This window comes from Urocitellus parryii, chromosome 4 (genome assembly GCF_045843805.1).
Source record: "Urocitellus parryii isolate mUroPar1 chromosome 4, mUroPar1.hap1, whole genome shotgun sequence".
Classification (NCBI taxonomy): domain Eukaryota; kingdom Metazoa; phylum Chordata; class Mammalia; order Rodentia; family Sciuridae; genus Urocitellus; species Urocitellus parryii.
In genome coordinates, this window is record NC_135534.1 from 7476315 (window position 1) to 7496020 (window position 19706).

Below are 19706 nucleotides of genomic sequence, written 5' to 3' on the forward strand. Positions count from 1 at the left end.
TAAGGAATAGGATTCACCCCCCGCATTGTTCTAGTACCATTTCTTTTTTGGGGGGGATGGGTGTATCAGGGATTAAACCCAGAGGCACTTAACCACTGAGCCACATATACTCAGCCCCCTTTTTATTTTTATTTATTTAAAAATATCTTTATTTTATTTATTTATTTTTATGTGGTGCTAAGGCTCAAACCCAGTGCCTCACATGGGCTAGGCAAGTGCTCTACCACTGAGCCACAATCCCCGCCCCCCTTTTTATTTTTCATTTTGAGACAGGATCTCACTGAGTTCCTTAGGGCCTTGCTAAATTGCTGAGGCTGACTTTGAACGTGTAATCTAACTGCCTCAGCCTTCTGAGCCACTGGGATTATAAGCGTGCACCCCCATGCCCATCCAACTCCATTTCTTGAAAAGATTAGTCTTTCCTTATTCAATTGCCTTAATACCCTTATTGAAAAATCAGGTGACCTTTCTGGCCTAATGTATCCCATTGATCTTACTTTATGCTATGTCTCACTTTATGCTAATGTCCCACTTTCTCCATGACTGTAGCTTTTGTCAGTAAAACCTTCTTGAATCAAAGTCCAGTATTTAGGTTTAAAGTAAGTTTTTAAGTTAAATAATGTAATTCCTCCAACTTTGTCCATTATCGAAGAGTTTTGTCTCTTACGGGTCCTTTGTTTTAGTACTTATTTTTTTATGTGGGTTGAGGATCGAACCCAGGGCCTCATGCATGTGAGGCAAGTGCTCTACCACTGAGCCACAACCCCAGCCCCAATTTTTTTTTTTTTTTTTTTTTTTTTTTTAGTTGTAGATGGGCACAATATCTTTGTTTTAACTTACAGGTCCTTTGCATTTCAATATGAATTTTAAAATCAGTTTGTCAACTTCTGCAGTTATTTTGATTGGGACTGCACTGAATCTACAGATTTGGAGAGAATCAATATCTTTACAATTTTGAATTTTCAATCCGTGAACATGGTCTCTAGCCCAATGGGTTAACTGAACTTCATCTTTGTCAGGTTGTGGTTGTTGTGATTACCCATCTATACTTATCAATGAACATGGAAATACCATGAGGCATTTCAATGAATCTCTTGAGTTCCATGTATATCTCTGATGTCCTCCTTATGTGAAAGAACCCTACCTCCTTGTAATAAAGGTTAATCAGGTTTAGTTACTTTGCCAGTAGCATATCTCTTTTCTTTAATTGCTGGCTTACTAGCATGAGGAGTCCAATAGGCCAAGGCCAAATCGTAGCCATAGCTTTAGGTAGAAGCACACCCCTCATTACCACCAAAAGCCAGAAACTCCCATTCGGGAAAGTTTAAAGCTGTGAGAGCAGGAAGCACAAAGTTTCCAAGTTGGTCTTTGGGAATGATGGGAAGAGGTGCCACATTCCTGGATTGTAGCTGCATCATTCTAGCATTCTATCAGGTCAACAGTTTGGGGGTGATGCAGTATATGGTAGCATTAGTGTCTCCTGGGGTAATATGGTCATTTATCACATCTGATTTTCTATACAATTGATGCCAGCTTGGGAGAAAAGTTACACTAAGTCTTCGGCAATGCATGTAGCAGAGAAGGCAAACCCACTCCCAGAATGTGTGCCAGTACCACTACAAACAAAGCACAGCCACTCCAGGGCAGCGTGGGTCTGCAGTGTGATTGATTTGTCACCCCCTGAAGTAGACAGGCACTCTGTTATGGAGCCATACATGAGCCACCTCCCTGCCACTGTGGTTCTCTATTCATGAACCAACTGTACCGCATTAGAGTGGCCTCAGATAGAAGCTGGCTAATATCCACAAAATCAGTCATGTCCACCATGTTGTCCAGTTCTCTGTGGTGGACATGGATGCCACCTGCTGGGAAGTAACGTAAGACAGTGATCTGCCCACTTTGTCCCCCGTCTCCTGGCTCCACTCACATGCCTCTTCCTCCTCACACCCCCAATCTCGCTATGTCTAGGCCCCTGGCGAAGCAGCCAACGCGTTCCCCACTGCTCAGGAGTCCATACGTACCCCCATTCTTGTTCGCCTAGTTCTCCCTCCACAAGAAGTTGATGCCCGTCTATTCCTTTAGTTTCTGTCCTCTAGGAGGATTACTCCTCACTACTGTTTTTCTTCAGGATGGGGCTGGAAAATATAAGCGGTCCATTTTGGGCTCACTCCACCTTCTACTGACCATCTGTAAATGAAGCCTGAGTTTGTCTTCTCTAGGGAACACCCAAGAGGACACAGGTCTGAGCTGAGGAAGAGCTGCTGCCCCAACAAAGGGAGATGGAAGACAGCTCGAAGGGTTATGAAACTCATGCTCTTTGGATTGACCAAATCTTGAGTATATCACCTTGAACCTGGTGGGGTTAAAGATTCCTAGATCATGATGGGCAGGGACACTTGATCCTTAAACTCAACATGGAGTAGAGCTTCTTCTGCTTTGAGTCCTACTAGAACCTGGCAGCCTTCAATGCACTCAGTGAAAGATCACAGTAGAGTTCCCAAGTGCTGTGTATACTGTAGTCTTAAAAAAAAAAAGCCAGAAAGTTTGCTTTTTGGTGGCAAGGAGCAAAAGGTCCAGTCGCTGATTGAGGTCTACCATATGACTGCACCACCTTTTGGTTGTTGTTTAATTTTTTTTTTAGTTGTTAGTTGACCTTTATTTATATATGAGCTGAGAATCGAACCCAGTGTTTCACACATGCTTGGCAAACACTCCACCAACTGAGCCACAACCCCAGAACCTGAACCACATTTTTCCATTCTCTTTTTGATAGACATTTAGATGCCTTGTAGTTTATTTGTATTATAAAAAGCCGCAAATATCCTTGTACTTTCTGTGAATGTAATTTTAAAAACTTGTTTGAGGGAAAATGAATAAGAGTGAAATTGCTGAGGGCAAATGTAGATTTAACGTTATAAGGGCCAGATGTTCCCCTAAGCAGTTGTACTATTTGATGCTCTGACCAGCATAAGCTACATATTCTCCATCATTTTGTGTTGATTTATTCTAATATGTGTGAATTAGCATCTCATTACATTTGAATCTGCATTTCCTTGATGACCTTTGATGAATACCTTTTTCTGTGTATCTTCTGTTCTAATCTTTTGCCTGTTTTTTTTTAATGGATCTTTTATTTTATTTATTTATATGAAGTGCTGAGGATCGAACCCAGGGCCTCACACATGCTAGGCAAATGCTTTACCACTGAGCCACAACTCCAGCCCTCCTTTTGCCTGTTTTTATCATTGATTTGTATAAGTTCTTGAGGTATTCTGGATACAAATACTTTTTCAGCTACATGTGTTGCAAGTATTTTTTCTTTTGACTTGTCTAGTCATTTTAGGAATAAATCTTAGAAAGAATACATGGAAAACACAGAGAATAGGTAACATATTAAGAGGTAATGAAAGGGGATGGGGTTGTGGCTCATCGGTACAGCACTTACTTAGCACGTGCCAGGTCCTGGGTTCGATCCTCAGCACCGTTTAATAATAAATAAAATAAAGGTATTGTATCCAACTTACAACTAAAAAATAAATATTTCTTCAAAAAAAGAGGTAATGGAAGGGCTGAGGCTTATTGGTAGAGTGGTAGAGTGCTTGCCTAGCATATATGAGGCACTGGGCTTGATCCTCAACACAACATAATAAATAAATAAATAAAATAAAGGCATTGTGTCCATCTACAACTAAAAGTATTAAAAAAAAAATAAAGTAGTGAAGCCAGGTACAGTGGTGCATACCTGTAATCCCAGTGGCTCAGGAGGACTGCAAGTTCAAAGCTAGGCTCAGCAACTTAGTGAAAACTTGTCTCAGAATAAAATATAATAAAGGGCTGGGGATGTGGCTCAGTGGTTAAGCACCCCTGAGTTCAATCCCTGATACCAAAAGAGAGAGAGAGAGAGGTAATAGCACTGGGGGTGTAGCTCAGGGGTGGAGTGCTTGCCTAGCATGTGTGAGACCTAGGTTTGATCCCCAGCATTACAAAAAAAAAAGTAAGATGACTACTGATATAAACTGAATGATAGCTATATGTGAGTTAATTTTTTAAAAAAAGGTTCAACACATGTAGCTGAAAAAGTATTTGTATTCAGAATACCTCAAGAACTATTTTCTCGGGGCTGGGGATGTGGCTCAAGCAGTAGCGCGCTCGCCTGGCATGCGTGCAGCCTGGGTTCAATCCTCAGCACCACATACAAAGATGTTGTGTCCGCCAAAAACTAAAAAATAAATATTAAAAAATTCTCTAAGGGGGCTGTGGATGTGGCTCAAGCGGTAGCGCGCTCGCCTAGCATGCGTGAGGCCCGGGTTCCATCCTCAGCAGCACCACATACCAACAAAGATGTTGTGTCCCCCGAGAACTAAGAAAAAAATGAATAAATGTTAAAATTCTTTCTCTCTCTCTCTCTGTCCCTCTCACTCTCTCTTAAAAAAAAAAAATTCTCTAAACAAAAAAGAACTTTTTTCTCTAATACTTGTGTTTTCAAATGTTTGTAATGAAAAGGTTAAAACAAAACAAAATGAAATCTTTCTCCAGAACAAATAATAGTCTCAGGTGACTAGGGACTTTTACCAAACTTTTAAGGAAATCAGTCCAGGCCTACATGAACGCTTTCAGAGAATAGAAAAGGGAGAATATTCCCTCAAATCATTCTCTAAGGCTGGTATAACTTTAATATTAAAATTAGATAAGGCGTGTGTGTGTGTGTTTTACTGGGGATTGAGTCTAGGGGTGCTCTCCCAATGAGCTACATCCCCAACGCTTTTTTTGGCATCATTTTGTTTGATTTCTTAAATATTACTTAAGTATGCATTTAAACTATACTATTTAAAGCCAGGAGCACTGATACAGGCCTATAATCCCAGATATCTGGGGAACTGAGGCAGGAGGATCCCAAGTTCAAGATCAGCCTGGGCAACCTAGACAGACATGGTCTCAAATATAAACAAACAAACAAATAAACTGGCCCCAGACCTTTTTAAAATTTTATTTTGAGACAGAATCTCACTAGGTTGCCTGGGCTGACCTTGAACTCAGGATCCTCCTGAGTAACTAGTATTACAGGTGTACACTACTACACTTGGCTAAGGCCAGTATTTTTATTTAATTATTTTTATTTTTTAGTTGTAGATGAACACAATACCTTTATTTTATTTGTTTTTATTTTTTTATGCAGTGCCAGAAATTGAACCCATTGCATGCTAGGTAAGCGCTCTACCACTGAGCCACAATCCTGGCTCGAGGCTAGTACTTTTTTTTAAAGGAAAAAAACTTCAGCTATTTCATTTGTAAATATAGTTGCAAACATAAAAATCCCCTTCTAAAATATCAATTAATTAAATTCAACAATGTGATAACACCATGACCAAGTCAGGTTTCTACCAAGAATACAGGGTGGTTTACTATTAGGAAATCTGTATCATTCTCTACATTAACAGATAAAGGAGAAAACTCACAAGATCTCTGTAGATAAAGGAGAAGGATTGAATAAAATCAACACTCATTTTATCAAAAACACTCTTAGTGAACTGGCATTAGAAAAGAACTTAGCCTGATAATGAATATGTACCAAAAACTCACAATAAACATCATACTAACATGGGCGTTTCTCGTGTAAGTGCGTAAAGATTATTAATGTATCCTTTAAATCAGACACATAGAATTTGAAAATCAGGAGTACTGTATAAATCCTTTTCAGAAGTAAAATTAGAAGCAGTGGAGTGTAAAAATGGCTTCTAGCCTGGGGTGGTGGCACACCCCTGTGATCCTGGCTACTCAGAAGACTGAGATGGAGGATCATAAGTCCAAGGACACGGTGGACAACTTAACCAGATAACCTCAAAATAAAAACTTAAAAGGCTAGGGATGTAGCTCAGTGGTGGAGTACTTGCCTAGCACGTGGGAGACCCTGGGTTTAATCCCTAGTATAGTTTTAAAAAAAAAGAGAGAATATAAAAGCCATAGCCCTTCTACACTGGCATTGTGGGAGAAATTTTGATAATTGTGTGACACATGAAACCACTTCATCTCTTACCAGGGCCAAGTAGCCATTCTTCTGTTCAAGTCTGGTCAGACATATGGACTGTGCCCTCTATCAGTGATCAGCCATCCAAAACCCAGAGACTGAGATCTTATGCCTTGCCGGGGGAACACCTGTCTTTGAACTTTTGTGTTTTGTACAGCACATTCTTTATAGTTGTGGTTATTAAAAAAACCTTGCAAAACAGTTTATATTTGTGCTTATTTTCTATTTCATACTTCTCTGCCCCACATTTTCACTCCTCAAAATTCATTCCTTTAAAAAATAAATTTGTGCTAGGTGCTATGGCACACACCTATAATCCCAGCAACTCTGGTGGCTGAGTCAGGAGGAATCCAAGTTTGAGGCCAGAATGGACAACTTAGTGAGAACCTGTGTCAAAATAAAATATAAAAGGGTTGGGGAGGTGGCTCAGTAACAAAGCATCTCTGGGTTCAATCCCCAGTACAATATGTGTGTGAGAGTTTGTGTGTGTGTGTGTGTATAGTGTGTGTGTTTGCATGTGTGTAGTGTCTGTGTGTTGTGTATGTATAGAGCCTGAACATGGGAAGAGCCTGAACCTGGGGATAAGGAGGGAATGGACAAATGACATAAATGTGAATCACAGTGGTATTCTACCTACCCACTTGAATTTCTCAATGAGTACACTGGTATTCATGGTATTAATTTTGGTGGGTACTGGGAATTAAACCCTGGGGCTCTTTAAAACTGAGCTTCACACACAGTCTTTTTTTTTTTTTTTTTTTTTTTTTGAGATAGGGTCTCAGTAAATTACTCAGGGATTTGCCAAGTTGCTGAGGCTGGCCTCGAACTTGCAATCCTCCACGGTGCACCACTGTGTCTGGCTCATGGTATTAACTGAAAAGTTATAAATATATATGAATGTTTAAAAGAGGATCATGCAAGAATCAGTGGTGACTGTGTGTGTTGTTAACCACAGATTATCCATCCTGTGGACCTTTGAAGTCGCCTCTTCAAAATACTGAACTGACTTTTCTAATCAGGGCCAGCCACGTGGGAAACTGAAATGAGTGGGAGGGGTGGAAACTCTATTTTCACTTTTCTCTTCCTGTTTTTTCAGCGCCTGGGAAAGCAAGTCAGAATTTCCAATCTTTTCCAATTCCCACATGGTTTCCTAATTTAGATCAAATTCAGAGAAAATAAGCTTTTCTCCGTCTGGAGAAGCCTCCACTGCCTGCTGTGGAGCATCTTCACTTTGGGTTGAGGAGGCGGCCTGGGATGGGGATGCTCCAGCCCAAATCTCCATCCTCAACCCGAACATATGCCCTGGGCCTTGGCCTTGACGGCAATATCCGCACCCTGGAGTTACAAGACCGTTAACTACTGGAAAAGATTCTGACGTTGGAGCCTGGGCCCTAATGGGAGGTCCTGGGAAGGTGCATACGGGACATGACCCTGCGGGTTCAAGAGGCCCCATGGACCCTGGGACCTTCTGAGACACAGGCACTAGGCTCTGAGATTTACTTTGGGGGGCCCATTCCCTTCCCTCCGAGGGCTCGCAGTTTGGCGGCATCCTAAATGGGCGGCTTTAGAGAAGTAGGTGACAATCCCTCGGTCTGCTTGTCTGCGTCTGCGGCAGCAGATGTGTCCCAGAACCTCGATCGCCCGGTGCAGGCGAAGCCCCACCATCCATGCACCGTCCTCAGCGGCATCTGGATTGAAAAAAATAGGGAATCAAAAGTGCTTCGAAGGCAACAACAACCAGATCGCACCTGGACGGTTAGGAAAGCCATGTAGAGTCGAGCCTTCCGATCTTTCGGGCGCTGCAGGCCAGGGCCTTTCCCCGCGCAGGGCGGGCGGCCGCAGCAAGCAGCCCTGGCTCTGCTCCAGATGGGCCCGGGATGACATCACCAAACTCCTCGGATCAGCGGGGGGGGGGGGGGAGCCGAAATCCCCTAAAAACATAGTGAGTAATCGGAGGGCCCGCCCTCCAGGCGGGGCCGAGACCTAACAAGGAGCTGAGCCTCCCCCTGTGCCATCCCGGGGAGCGGCCTCCAGGCAGGCAGCGTCGAGGAGTAGCTTCTTCGTCCCCTACGCGGCAAGCACTTGTTTCCCGTCCCCGGCGGCGGCGGCGCGCGGGGCCTCTCCGTCCTCCGCGCAGGGTACACTTGCTCTCGGCCCCGGCGCGCGGCAGCGGCGCAGCGCGCAGGCGCGGACGGATTCCGGGCAGTGACGTGACTGTGGGCGCGCGCGGCGCATTTCCGCCTCTGGCGAATGGCTCCGCTGTAGCGCGCGCCGCGGGCTCAGCTGCGACCCCGGCCCCGCCCCCGCCCCCGGACCCTGGCCATGGACGGTGAGGGCGCCCTCTGACCCCTCCGGGTGGCAGCGCTCGGTTCGCCGGAGCCGGAGCAGGAGCCCTGCGCCGCCTTCCGCCCCTTCCTGCGCCGCCCGGAGCTGCGCAGGGAGCGGCCGGCCGGATGGTGGCGCGGGGCGGGGCGGGCGAAGAGGGGTCTGACTCAGTTTCCCCTCTGGTGGGGTGACGGCTTGACTCAGTCTCCTCCTAGGGCGGGGGTGCGGGGTGAGTCTTGACGCAGTCCCCCCCAGGGTCGTTGGGGCAGGTCTGACTTCGTTTATTAAGACTGTGCCTTAGTTTTCTTCGTGGGAGGGCGGTGGGAAGTGCCCCGACTCAGTTACCCTTTGGGAAGGAAGGATTGCATACCGTTTTCCCTCAGGAAGCAGGTGGTGCTGGTTCCTTTACCCGCACTTAAGTTTAAATGCAGGTGGTAGGAGCCAGTCCTGACTCAGTTTCCCTGGGAGGGAGCTGGCTCCAGCAGGCCCTCGCCAGTGAGGGTGGGCAGTGGGCTTGTGCTGATCCTTTTCTCCTCCCCTTTCAGACCTGTTCCCCCTCATCTTCCCCTCAGGTAAGTGGGCCATCCTTCTGCAGGGCTTGGGGAGGGTCTGCCCAGCATTAGGGGGCATAGGGGCAGCACCAGACCGGCTGGCTGTGTCTCCTGCAGAGCCAGCCCAGGCTTCTGGCCCTTATGTGGAGATCATCGAGCAGCCCAAGCAGCGGGGCATGCGCTTCCGCTATAAGTGTGAGGGCCGGTCAGCGGGCAGTATCCCGGGAGAGAGAAGCACGGAGACCACTAAGACCCACCCCACCATTAAGGTCAGCACTAGCCCAGGGCTGGGTGGGGGTGCAGGTGAGGTGGAAAGACTGTGAAGCCCCCAGCAGACTTGCCACTGCGTCTGGGAGCCAGTTTGGATTTAATGGGCCACCGAAAGTATGTTCTGTACTTTGGACAGATCAATGGCTATACAGGACCAGGGACAGTTCGCATCTCCCTGGTCACCAAGGACCCCCCTCACCGCCCTCATCCCCATGAGCTTGTGGGAAAAGACTGCCGGGATGGCTTCTATGAGGCTGAGCTCTGCCCAGACCGATGCATCCATAGGTGAGTTCCCCAGAGGCCAGGCAGTAGCTTATGAAATGGGGGTGACAAGTAGCTATTACATTGTTATTCCTTTCTGGACAGAATTTCTCTGTTCCAAGCTCTACAAGCTTGGAACAGAGAAATTCTCTATTATCTGTTGGCTGAGCGGGGTCAGCCTGCCCGCCTGTAATCTCAATGGCTCGGGAGGCTGAGGCAAGAGGATTTCAAGTTCAAAGCCAGCCGCAGTGAGACCCTGAAACCCTGAGACCCTGTCTCTAAATAAAATACAAAAAAAAAAAAAAAAAGAGAGAGTGAGAGAGAGAGAGACTGGCGATGTGGCTTGGTGGTTAAGTGCCCCTGGGTTCAATCCCCAGAACCAAAATACACACACACACACACACACACACACACATATTGATGTGTCCACTCTATCAAGTGGGAGCTTCTTATGAAAGGGACAATTCCCTAATCATCCTGAAGCCCTAATACTTGTGGCTGGAGGGGCAAGTCCCTTGTTGTCATATCTCTCTTATGAGAAAGAAAACCGTGAACTAGCAGACTTCGCTGGAGCTTACATACTAATTGACACAGCCAGGCCACAACTAATTATACAAATAAATAAACAGACAAGATACTGCAAAAGGCTGGTGCAGTGATGCATGCCTGTAATTCCAGTGACCCAGGAGGTTGAGACAGGAGGATTGCAAGTTTGAGGCCTTAACAACTTAGCAAGGCCCTAAGCAACAAAGTGAGGTCTGAAAAAATAAAAAGGCTGGAGATGTAGCTCAGTGGTAAAGTGCCCCTAGGGTCAATTCCAAGTACCAAAAAATAAACAAAAACAAGATACTGTTACAGAGTAATAATTTCAATGATAAAAATGAAGTAGGGTAATAGGTTGGGAGGGTAACCAACGGTGGGGGAGGCAGGAGATCTGGTTTCATTACTTTGGACTGAGAGGTCAGGGAAAGCCTCTCTCTGCTAAGACTTAAATGATGAGAAAGCATGAAGAGAAGAAAGCAGAGAAGCATGAAAAAACATTCCAAGCAGAAAAAACAAGTGCAGTAGCCTTGGAGGAGGAGGAGTGAGTTTAGTGTGTGTGGAGGATGGAAAGGAAGCTCCTGGGCTTAGGGCTCCCTACCCACAGGGGCTCCTTGGCTGAGGTAGGTGTAGCTTTCACTGCAGCATAACGGGAAGCCATTGCAGGGGGTGAAGCACAGCAGTGATCTGGGGGCTTGGGTTTTGGAGGGAAGAAGGGGTAAACTGGACAAGGGAGCAAGTGGAGACCCAGAACTGATGCCTGGGGGGACACCTTAGCTTCCAGAACCTGGGGATCCAGTGTGTGAAGAAGCGGGACCTGGAGCAGGCGATCAGCCAGCGCATCCAGACCAACAACAACCCCTTCCAAGGTGAGGGCGGAGGGGCAAAGACCTGAGCCTGCCAGTGGCACCATACCCTCTCACCCCCACCAGGCCCCTGCCCTGTGTCTCCCTCATTGGCCAAAACTCATAGTGTGGATGGAATCTTGCTGCCCATTCATTTCATACTCCCATTTTACCACCTGGAAACAGGCCCAGAAAGGGGACATGGCATCTAGTCATTGTGAAATCAGTGATGGGTCTGGGACCTTGGCTTGTTTCTTCCCTGGGACTTCTGTATCACATGCCTTCAAAGGGCACCCTCAGTACAGAGCTGCCTGCCCTCCCTCATCCCGTGTCATGCGCCCTCCTCCCCCAACTTTCCTGACCAACTGTTTTTCTGGCAGTTCCCATAGAAGAGCAGCGTGGGGACTATGACCTGAATGCTGTGCGGCTCTGCTTCCAGGTGACAGTGCGAGACCCATCAGGGAGGCCTCTCTGCCTACCGCCTGTCCTCTCTCATCCGATCTTTGACAACCGTGAGTGGCTAGGATGCCACAGAAAGGGAAGAGGGATGGACCAGGCTGTGGCGGGTGTGGCCTCCAAGAGGGTCTCTGGCTTCATTCAGGCCTCTAGTGTACTCGTCATTTCCTCAGTGCCCAACTGAGCTGCCCTTCAGGTGTAGCTTCCAGACTGGTCGCAAGTCTGATGGGAAATGGGCACTTTCCATATCATGTGAGGGGAGAGTTAATGTGCCCAGAACTAATGATTCTGGAACATCAACTCACAGGAACAAGATAATGCTAGACAGTGAGAATTCAATGAGGGCAGCTTACCAGAAGCTAACAGATGACATGGGCTGATGTTGATCAGTTGCAGTCTTGAACCAGCAGGATGAATGAAAACGAAAGGACTCTGGAGCCCCAAGAATGGGGAACCAGAGTAAACTGGGAGTCAGGAGGGAAGGGCTCATTGCCAGGTGGAGAAAGAGAAGGTATGACCAAATCGGTTCCCATTGGGCCACAGCTCTGTGGGGGCGGAGATGTTAAGGTGTCAGGTGTTGTTGGATTCTCCTTGTCCAGAGCAGTGTTGAGCACACAGCTGGTAAAGAGCTGCTGGATTGGTTGGTGTGAGGAGCCAACAGGAATGGTCTAAGTTTGGCTACACAAGTGTGATTGGCAAACTGTGGGTTACCTTGACACTGGGCAGGCAGGGAAGGGCAGGGATGTTGCATCTCCTGCAGGCCACCCTGGGGACCTCTGGTGGTTCAGGGCTTCCTTCCTTATTGTCACGCTCTCAGGTGCCCCCAACACTGCTGAGCTCAAAATCTGCCGAGTGAACCGAAACTCCGGGAGCTGCCTTGGTGGGGATGAGATCTTCTTGTTGTGTGACAAGGTGCAGAAAGGTACTCTCCAGGTGCAGGCTGGACTGTTTGGAGTGAGGGGTGAGGGCAAGGCTGAGAAGATGTGGTGCCAGGTACCTGACTTTAAACACTCAGGCCTGGGATGGGCCAGGAGACAAGCATCAGAAGTTAGGACCTGCAGACTTGAGCGGGTTAGACACTGATGACACCCCCACCCATCTCCCACAGAGGACATTGAGGTGTATTTCACGGGACCAGGCTGGGAGGCCCGAGGCTCCTTTTCTCAAGCTGACGTGCACAGGCAAGTGGCCATTGTATTCCGGACCCCTCCCTATGCGGACCCCAGCCTGCAGGCTCCTGTGCGTGTCTCCATGCAGCTGCGTCGGCCTTCTGACCGGGAGCTCAGTGAGCCCATGGAGTTCCAGTACCTGCCAGACACAGGTAAGCAGCCAGGGAGGGTGGCAGCAGGGCTGCTGGGCTCTAAAAAGAAAAGCCAGGGCTGGATGTCTGGGGTGGAATTTGGGTTTATGCAGTATAGTCACTGTTGTGTAACATTTCAGTCAAGGGCAAACTGATACATGATGGGTGTCCCATAAGCCTATATTGTCTAGTGATGTAGTATCATCTTAGTTTTTGTAAGCATACACAATGACATTTACCTAATGATGAAATCACCTAATGACGAAATCTGAAATCGCCTAACGATGCATTTCTCAGAATATGTCCCATTGTTGAGAGAAATACAACTAATCAGAATCCTTCTCTTGCCTCATTTAAAAATGGTAGCCAAGACTTTTGAGCACATACTAGTCTGCCCCTATTCCAAACATTTCAGCATTATCTGATTTTAATCTCTTGCCAGTCTTTTGAGGGCAGGGACATATCTGGTGAGTGGCAGAGTCAGCATCTGACCCTAGGCCACCTGGCTCCACGTCCTGTTGTAGACGTGTGTTCCTTGTCACTGCCATAGAGCCCAGCCACATTTTGGTCAAGGCTTTGAGCGCCCACTTGGTAGCAGGACCCATGCCTGGTGTTGTGAATGCAAAGATGAACAAGCGGGTTCTCTGTCCTTCATAAGCTCAGTCACATGAGGAAGATGGACACACAGAACACATCGTTACATCACAGAATGATGTGTGAAACTGAGATGTGTGCAGAGTGCCCTGGAGTGCAGGCACAGGGAGCTGGAGACAGGTGCCTGGAGGTGGTAGTATTTACCTTGGAGAAAGATCCAGAAGCACATTCTTTAGGCCTGTGGGCCATCATTGGAAGGCAGGGGTGTAGGTAAGGACATGGCCAAATCAGGAGCATTTTTGTGTTGGGAGCTGATCATGCCGTGGGCAAACCTAGACGCAATTGCTTGTCAGGCCGAGTGCAGGGTTTCATCCTGGAAGCAGTGGGGAGCCTCCAAGGTCTTCTCAGGAGAGACATGGCCTGAGCAGAACTGGAGGTTTGTTCTGCTGCAGTCAGAGGATCAGAGAAGAAGGGACTCGCGGTGCGGAGGCCATTTGGGAAGATGTTGCTATAGAGTAAGAAGAGGAGATGTGGGGCATGGACCTTGCAAAAAGGAAGGCGGAGCAAGATGATCACACCTCCCATTGCTGTCCTGCTTGGCTGTCTTTCAGCCTCGCTGCCATTTAGTGCGTGACACACACCATGCTCAGTTCACCTCAGGACCTGTGTCCTGGCTATTGCCTTGGAATGCTTGGCTCACACCAGTCCTTCTCTGATGACCTCTAATCTGACTCTCACCTCCATTATGGTGCTGTTCTGTCACCTTATTCTCGGACATGAGCTTCCTCAAAGTTCCTGGCACATTTGAGATCTTGTGTATGGTTGTGTCTGTGTCCCTCTATCACCAAGGTACCATTTTTTAAAAAAAATATTTATTTATTTAGTTAGTTAGTTTTAGTTGGACACAATACCTTTGTTCCATTCATTTATTTTTATATGGTGCTGAGGATCGAACCCAGGGCCCCACGCATGCTAGGTGAACGCTCTACCGCTGAGCCATAATCCCAGCCCAAGATACTATGTTTTTAAGGAGCAGGACCCTTGCATGTTACTCACAGCCATATGTCCAGTGGCTTGGAGGGAGGCCGGCACACACTAAGTGCTTGATAGATATGTGTCGAGTTAGTAAGTGGGAGGGGGAGAAAGATGATGGTAGGGATAACTCCAGGGTTTCTAGCTTTGGTGACCTAGCAGAAGGATGGCCAGGGACCCAGGAGGAAAGGTCATGAAGTTGGCTCTGGGTTGAGGACACTTGAGGTGGAAGATAGTTCTGAAAGCTCCAGGCTAATGTGCCAAACCACTAGAGATGAGGAGTCTGGAAGTCTTAAATAGGCCTGTTTGGCCTTAGTGCAGAGTGCTCCTCTCTGGGCCTGCCTGGAGGCTGGGAGGTGAGCAGTGCAGGTGAGGGATGACCTGGAGGCTTGGCCCCCCTGAGGGCTGCTCTCCCCAGAGCAGGGCCCCTTCATGTGGCATCATCCAGGGCCTCTGAAGGACAGATTCAGCCAACAGAGTCTTCTCAAAAGCTGGGAGAGGGCTGAGGTTGTGTCTGAAAAATGGAGCCCTTGCCTAGTGTGTGTGAGGCACTGGGTTAGATCCTAAGCACCACATGAAAATAAGATGGGGATATTGTGTCCACATGTAACTAAAAAATAAATATTAAAAAAAAAACAAAAACAGGAGAGTCTTAGAACTGCTGTGTGTGGGTGTCCCGCATCCCTCTTCACTGGTTGGGAGACCAGTCTCAGGAAAGCCTGACCCTTCCCCTTCTTCCTGAGGGGCTTTTGGGGCCACTGGAGGCCAGCTGAGGAGAACAAGGCCCATTCCCCATTGCTTTTCCAGATGATCGTCATCGTATTGAGGAGAAACGCAAAAGGACATATGAGACATTCAAGAGCATCATGAAGAAGAGTCCTTTCAGTGGTGAGATGGGGAATGGGCAGGGAGGGAGGCCCTAGGAATTGGGGAGGGGATATCCCAGGGACTGAACTGACTCAGCCCTTGCCCTTCAGGACCCACTGATCCCCGGCCTCCACCCCGGCGTATTGCCGTGCCTTCCCGCACCTCAACTTCCATCTCTAAGTCAGGTAAGGACTTCCTCTAGTGTCCTTGGAACAATGGGTTCAACTGTGCTCAGGCTACATTTGGGACGCCTAGAAAGGAGATGAACATAGGCACCAGCAGGTGTCTGATGCCTGCTCTCTGTGAGGCCCATGCTTCTCAGGGATGTGGCTTGGTGATCTCTGTCAGGGTCATCTAGGGAGCAGTGGAGGCATGGATTCCTACCCCACTCATTACAGACTGCTGAACTAAAGGCTGTGGAAGTGTGGCTCAGGAAGCAGCAGCTTCCTGGGGATGCTAATATACAGGGAAGTCTGAGAACCACTGCATCAGTTAAGCCCTGTGTTAGATATCTTGGGAAACAGATATGAAAATGTATGATCTCAAGCCGGGTGTGGTGGTACACACCTGTAATCCCAGCAACTCAGGAGGCTGAGGCAGGAGGAACGCAAGTCCAAGGACAGTCACAGCAACTTAGTGAGGCCTTATCTCAAAATAAAAAAGGGCTGGGCATGTGGCTTAAGTGATTAAGCACCCCTCTGTTCAATCCCTAGTACCAAAACAATAATCAAAATGGATGATCTCTGCCCAAACTCTCAATTGAATTAGAGAAGGAAAAACAAAAACCAAAAAGCACCTCTAAAGTAGTAAGAGGTGTTGGTATGTGGCTTAAAAAAAGTGATAAGTAGCCAGACAGTGATGCAGGCCTGTAATCCCCTCAGGAGGCTGAGGCAGGAGGATCTCAAGTTCAAAGCTAGCCTCAGCAATTTATTGAGTCTCTAAGCAACTTCGTGAGACTTTGTCTCTAAATGAAAATACATAAAAGGGATGGGGATATGGCTCAGTTGTAAATGCCCTGAGTTTAATCCCTGGTACCAAAAAGCAAAACAACAACAAAAAAGTGATAAGTGCCCACTTCAGGCCACTGCTCACTGGGTCCTCCAAAGGCTCATCTCCCCTCAACTGGTTTTTCAGCTGTACAGTGAGGTCAGAGGTGAGAGCCCTTTGTGGGCTCTAAGATTCGGCTGGGGCGGGGGGGGTGTCCAAGGAGGCAGTGTGGCTAGAACTGGACCCTGTTGACCAAGTCACATTGGTTACAAGGAGGGAGCCAGGAGTTGGGTGTAGTGTGGCACGTCTGTAATCCCAGCTACTCAGGAGGATCACAAGTTTAAGGCCAGTCTGGTCAACTTAGTGAGACCCTGTCTGTCTCAAAATACAAAACAAAAAGGGAAGGGCTGGTCCTAAGCACTATCAAGAGTGGCTCAGGAACAGAGAATAGGGTGGGTCTTTCTAGGGCTTTCTGTGACCTCAACCTTTCTGTCTCTCCTGCAGCTCCCCAGCCCTACACCTTTACACCATCCCTCAGCACCATCAACTTCGATGAGTTTCCCCCCATGATGTTACCTTCTGGGCAGATCTCAAGCCAGGCCTCTGCCTTGGCACCAGCCTCTGTCCCAGTCTTGGCCCAGGCCTTGGTCCCAGCCCCATCCATGCCACCACCTCTGGCCCAGACCCAGGCCCAGGCCCCAGCCCCTGGCCCAGTCCTAGCCCCAGGCCCTCCCCAGGCTGTGGCCCCACCAGCCTCAAAGACCACCCAGGCCGGGGAAAGCACACTGTCGGAGGCCCTGCTGCACTTGCAGTTCGATGCTGATGAAGATCTGGGGGCCCTGCTTGGCAACAGCACAGACCCAGCCGTATTCACAGACCTGGCGTCAGTCGACAACTCAGAGTTTCAGCAGCTGCTGAACCAGGGTGTATCGATGCCCCACCCCACAGCTGAGCCTATGCTAATGGAGTACCCTGAGGCCATCACTCGCCTGGTGACAGGTTCCCAGAGGCCCCCTGACCCAGCTCCCACCTCCCTGGGAAACTCCGGGCTCCCCAATGGCCTCACTGGGGATGAAGACTTCTCCTCCATCGTGGACATGGACTTCTCAGCCCTTCTGAGTCAGATCAGCTCCTAAGTGGGTGATATCAGCCCTGCCCAGAGCACCAGGTTGCAGGGGATTGAAGCCCTCCCAAAGCACTTATGGATTCTGGGGGGTGTGCTCCAGCTGCCCCCAATACCTTTGGGTAATGCCTTTTTGGGGGCACATTTTATTCTTTCATTGGCAGTTTCTATCTATCTCTTTTTGGAGGTGCTTAAGCAGAAGCATTAACTTCTCTGGAAATGGGGGAACTGGGAATAACTCTTCCCCATCCTAATGGTCATCTCCCTATGTAGGGAACTCTGGGAGGACCCCATCCCCATGCTCCAACTTCTAGCACTCTCCTAGAGAGAGGAGCAGGCTGGAGCTATGGCCCTTGAGGCCACAAAGCCTTATTTTCAGTGTCTTCCTCACATAAAGGATTAATTTACACTTTGATCCAAAATAATGTTCCATCACCAAACCCTCGGTGGCGCTGCCTAACACCAGCACTTGAGGGACTGGCATTCCTGCCCTGCAGAGGTCTCTGCCAGCTCTTTCCTTGCTCAGCAGTGGCTGAAGGGAACCAATGGCATAGTACTCGCCCTCTCCTGGATCCTGAGGGAGTTTGGTCTGAGACTTCCCTGCTCCCCCCTTTCTTAAGTGCCTTAATAGTGGGGCAGATTGTTTGGAGAGTGGAGAAGAAGAGTTTAAAAAAGTGGCTAGAACCTCTCCAGTTAAGAGGCAGTTTCTACTGAAGAATTAAAGCAATTGGACTCTTGCTGTTTCTATTCTGAACTAATAAATTTTTTGTCAAGCTGGCCAAACATTTGCCGTCTTTCAGCAAACACAGAACGTATGTTGCTGGTCATGTCAGGCTGGACATTGGTAACAGTTGAGTGAATATGCATACTGTCATTTGGGAGTGTGTGGTCTTAGGATGTCGATGGAAACAGGTGGTGAAGACCAGTTGGGCCCCTTGGCTGGTGGGATGGAACTGTTTCAGAATCTTCACAGGGGCACCATTAACTCCATCCAGGTCTTAGATCAGTAGAGGTTAAACCTGTTGCTAGTGTTGGGAGGCCACTAGGGCCTGAGACCATGTTAGAGGCTGGCAGTAAAGGATCAAGAGGGCCTGCATTAGTTTCACATTTCAGTGACAAGGGAGTGACTGCGGGGGGAAAGGGTGATGTCAAGGTCTATGCCTGCTGCACCAATGCTTCGATACTCTGTTCTGGGAGGAGAGGCAGAATACTAACCCGCAACCTCAAAGGTGTAAAAGTCGAGAGCACAGCCCTGAGCCGGCTCACTCGCAGCAGCCAACAGCGTAGGCCGACGGGCCAGCCATCTCGATGCTCATGCGTATATGGCATTTAACGATGGGCCAGGCAAAGTGCTTGGGGTTTTCCCTCTGGGCGGAGATACATGGTGTCGCACCGTTGCAGAAGGGTGCTCCCAGGGACAAGCGAGATAACATTTGCGGAACCTGCTGCAAAAGTTAACGAGTCCCCTGGGAATAGGCTCTACGCGCAGATGCCAATGGATCGGGCCTTGAAAACAGGACGCCAGCGGGCAGCGTAATATTGGGGAACCGGAAGCTGTCTGAGGAGTAGAGTCAAACTTGCACTAGGGCCTCGTGCTCAGGGGGCGTGCCCGGGGGCGTGTCCTGGAGCAAAAGCGGGTCAAGCTGATATCCCGCTGCGGGGGTGGAACCCGAGCTAGCGGTGGCCGGGTCCTGGGGTCAGAACCCGGGTGAACTTCAGGACCTGCCGGAACGAGAGCGCCCGGGAGGCGGGGCTGACTGGAGCCGGGGCGGTAGGGGCGGAGCGGAGGCGGGACCGGTGGTGGAGAGGCAGCTTCTAACTCGCAGGAAGCCGCGCGCGAGGCTGCGCGCAGGGTTCCAGCCCAAAGTCGAGGGAAACCAGTGAGCTCAGGTTCTTCAGTCCAGGCAGCGCCTCGCTCTTCTTGGCTTTCCCAGTGTCCTGCAGTGACCTTCGTTGACCCCCGGAAGCCCTCTCATGGTCCTTCCCACACTCCCCGAGTGACCTTATCGTGCTTGTGGCTCATCAGTCCCAAATCTTTGTCTCCAGCCCAAACTTCTTTCCCCTGTGGGCCAGCCTACTTGACATCTCCACAATGACGTCTCTCAGGTCTCTCAAACTCGCCCCGTTTCAAGTGACCTCAGCTGTCCCCAACCTGCCCCTCCTTCCCTCTTGTTCCAGCCATCACCCTGCCACCTTCTAAGGGATGCGGTCAGGAAACTGGCCACCACTGTGGATGTCACCTCTTCTGCCCTCGCAACTAGTCCTCATGACATCCTGGCAAATCTGCCTCTTCTCCCCATCATCACTGTAATCACCTCGTTTAAGTCACCTTCCCTCCCTCCAGGACTGCCGCTAGCTACATCTTCCTGCAGCCAAAGGGTTCCACACCCAAATCTCACCTGTCACTCTCCCTTTAAACATCTATCAGCCACACGGTCAGGTCCCAGTTTTGTGCAGACACACTTCCAAAGTGACCAGAGCCTGCCTTCCACACTGCCACTTAAGAACTCCTTATTATAGCTCCCAACCA

The 19706-nt window shown here is 48.8% G+C and overlaps 1 protein-coding gene across 2 annotated transcripts; it reads left to right on the forward strand.

Annotated features, from left to right (window-relative positions):
- Positions 1-7955: 7955 nt before the first annotated feature.
- Rela (RELA proto-oncogene, NF-kB subunit) lies at positions 7956-17950 on the forward strand. 2 transcript variants are annotated; one of them, XM_026396544.2, is made up of 11 exons: positions 7956-8354; positions 8896-8922; positions 9019-9170; positions 9308-9456; positions 10750-10841; positions 11198-11329; positions 12091-12195; positions 12382-12594; positions 15007-15087; positions 15177-15251; positions 16558-17950. In XM_026396544.2, the coding sequence occupies exons 1-11, from the start codon at positions 8348-8350 to the stop codon at positions 17187-17189; spliced, it is 1665 nt and encodes a 554-aa protein (XP_026252329.1). In that variant the 5' UTR covers positions 7956-8347; the 3' UTR covers positions 17190-17950. The 2 variants fall into 2 exon arrangements, with proteins under 2 accessions (XP_026252329.1, XP_077653516.1); XM_077797390.1 differs by lacking the exon at positions 7956-8354 and adding an exon at positions 8562-8579.
- Positions 17951-19706: the final 1756 nt, after the last annotated feature.

Bases quoted from the DNA above. Each gene is read 5' to 3' on its own strand.
- Rela (XM_026396544.2), top strand. The intron at 10,842-11,197 runs GTGAGGGCGGAG...TTTTTCTGGCAG, and splicing joins CAACAACAACCCCTTCCAAG to TTCCCATAGAAGAGCAGCGT. The intron at 11,330-12,090 runs GTGAGTGGCTAG...TCACGCTCTCAG, and splicing joins TCATCCGATCTTTGACAACC to GTGCCCCCAACACTGCTGAG.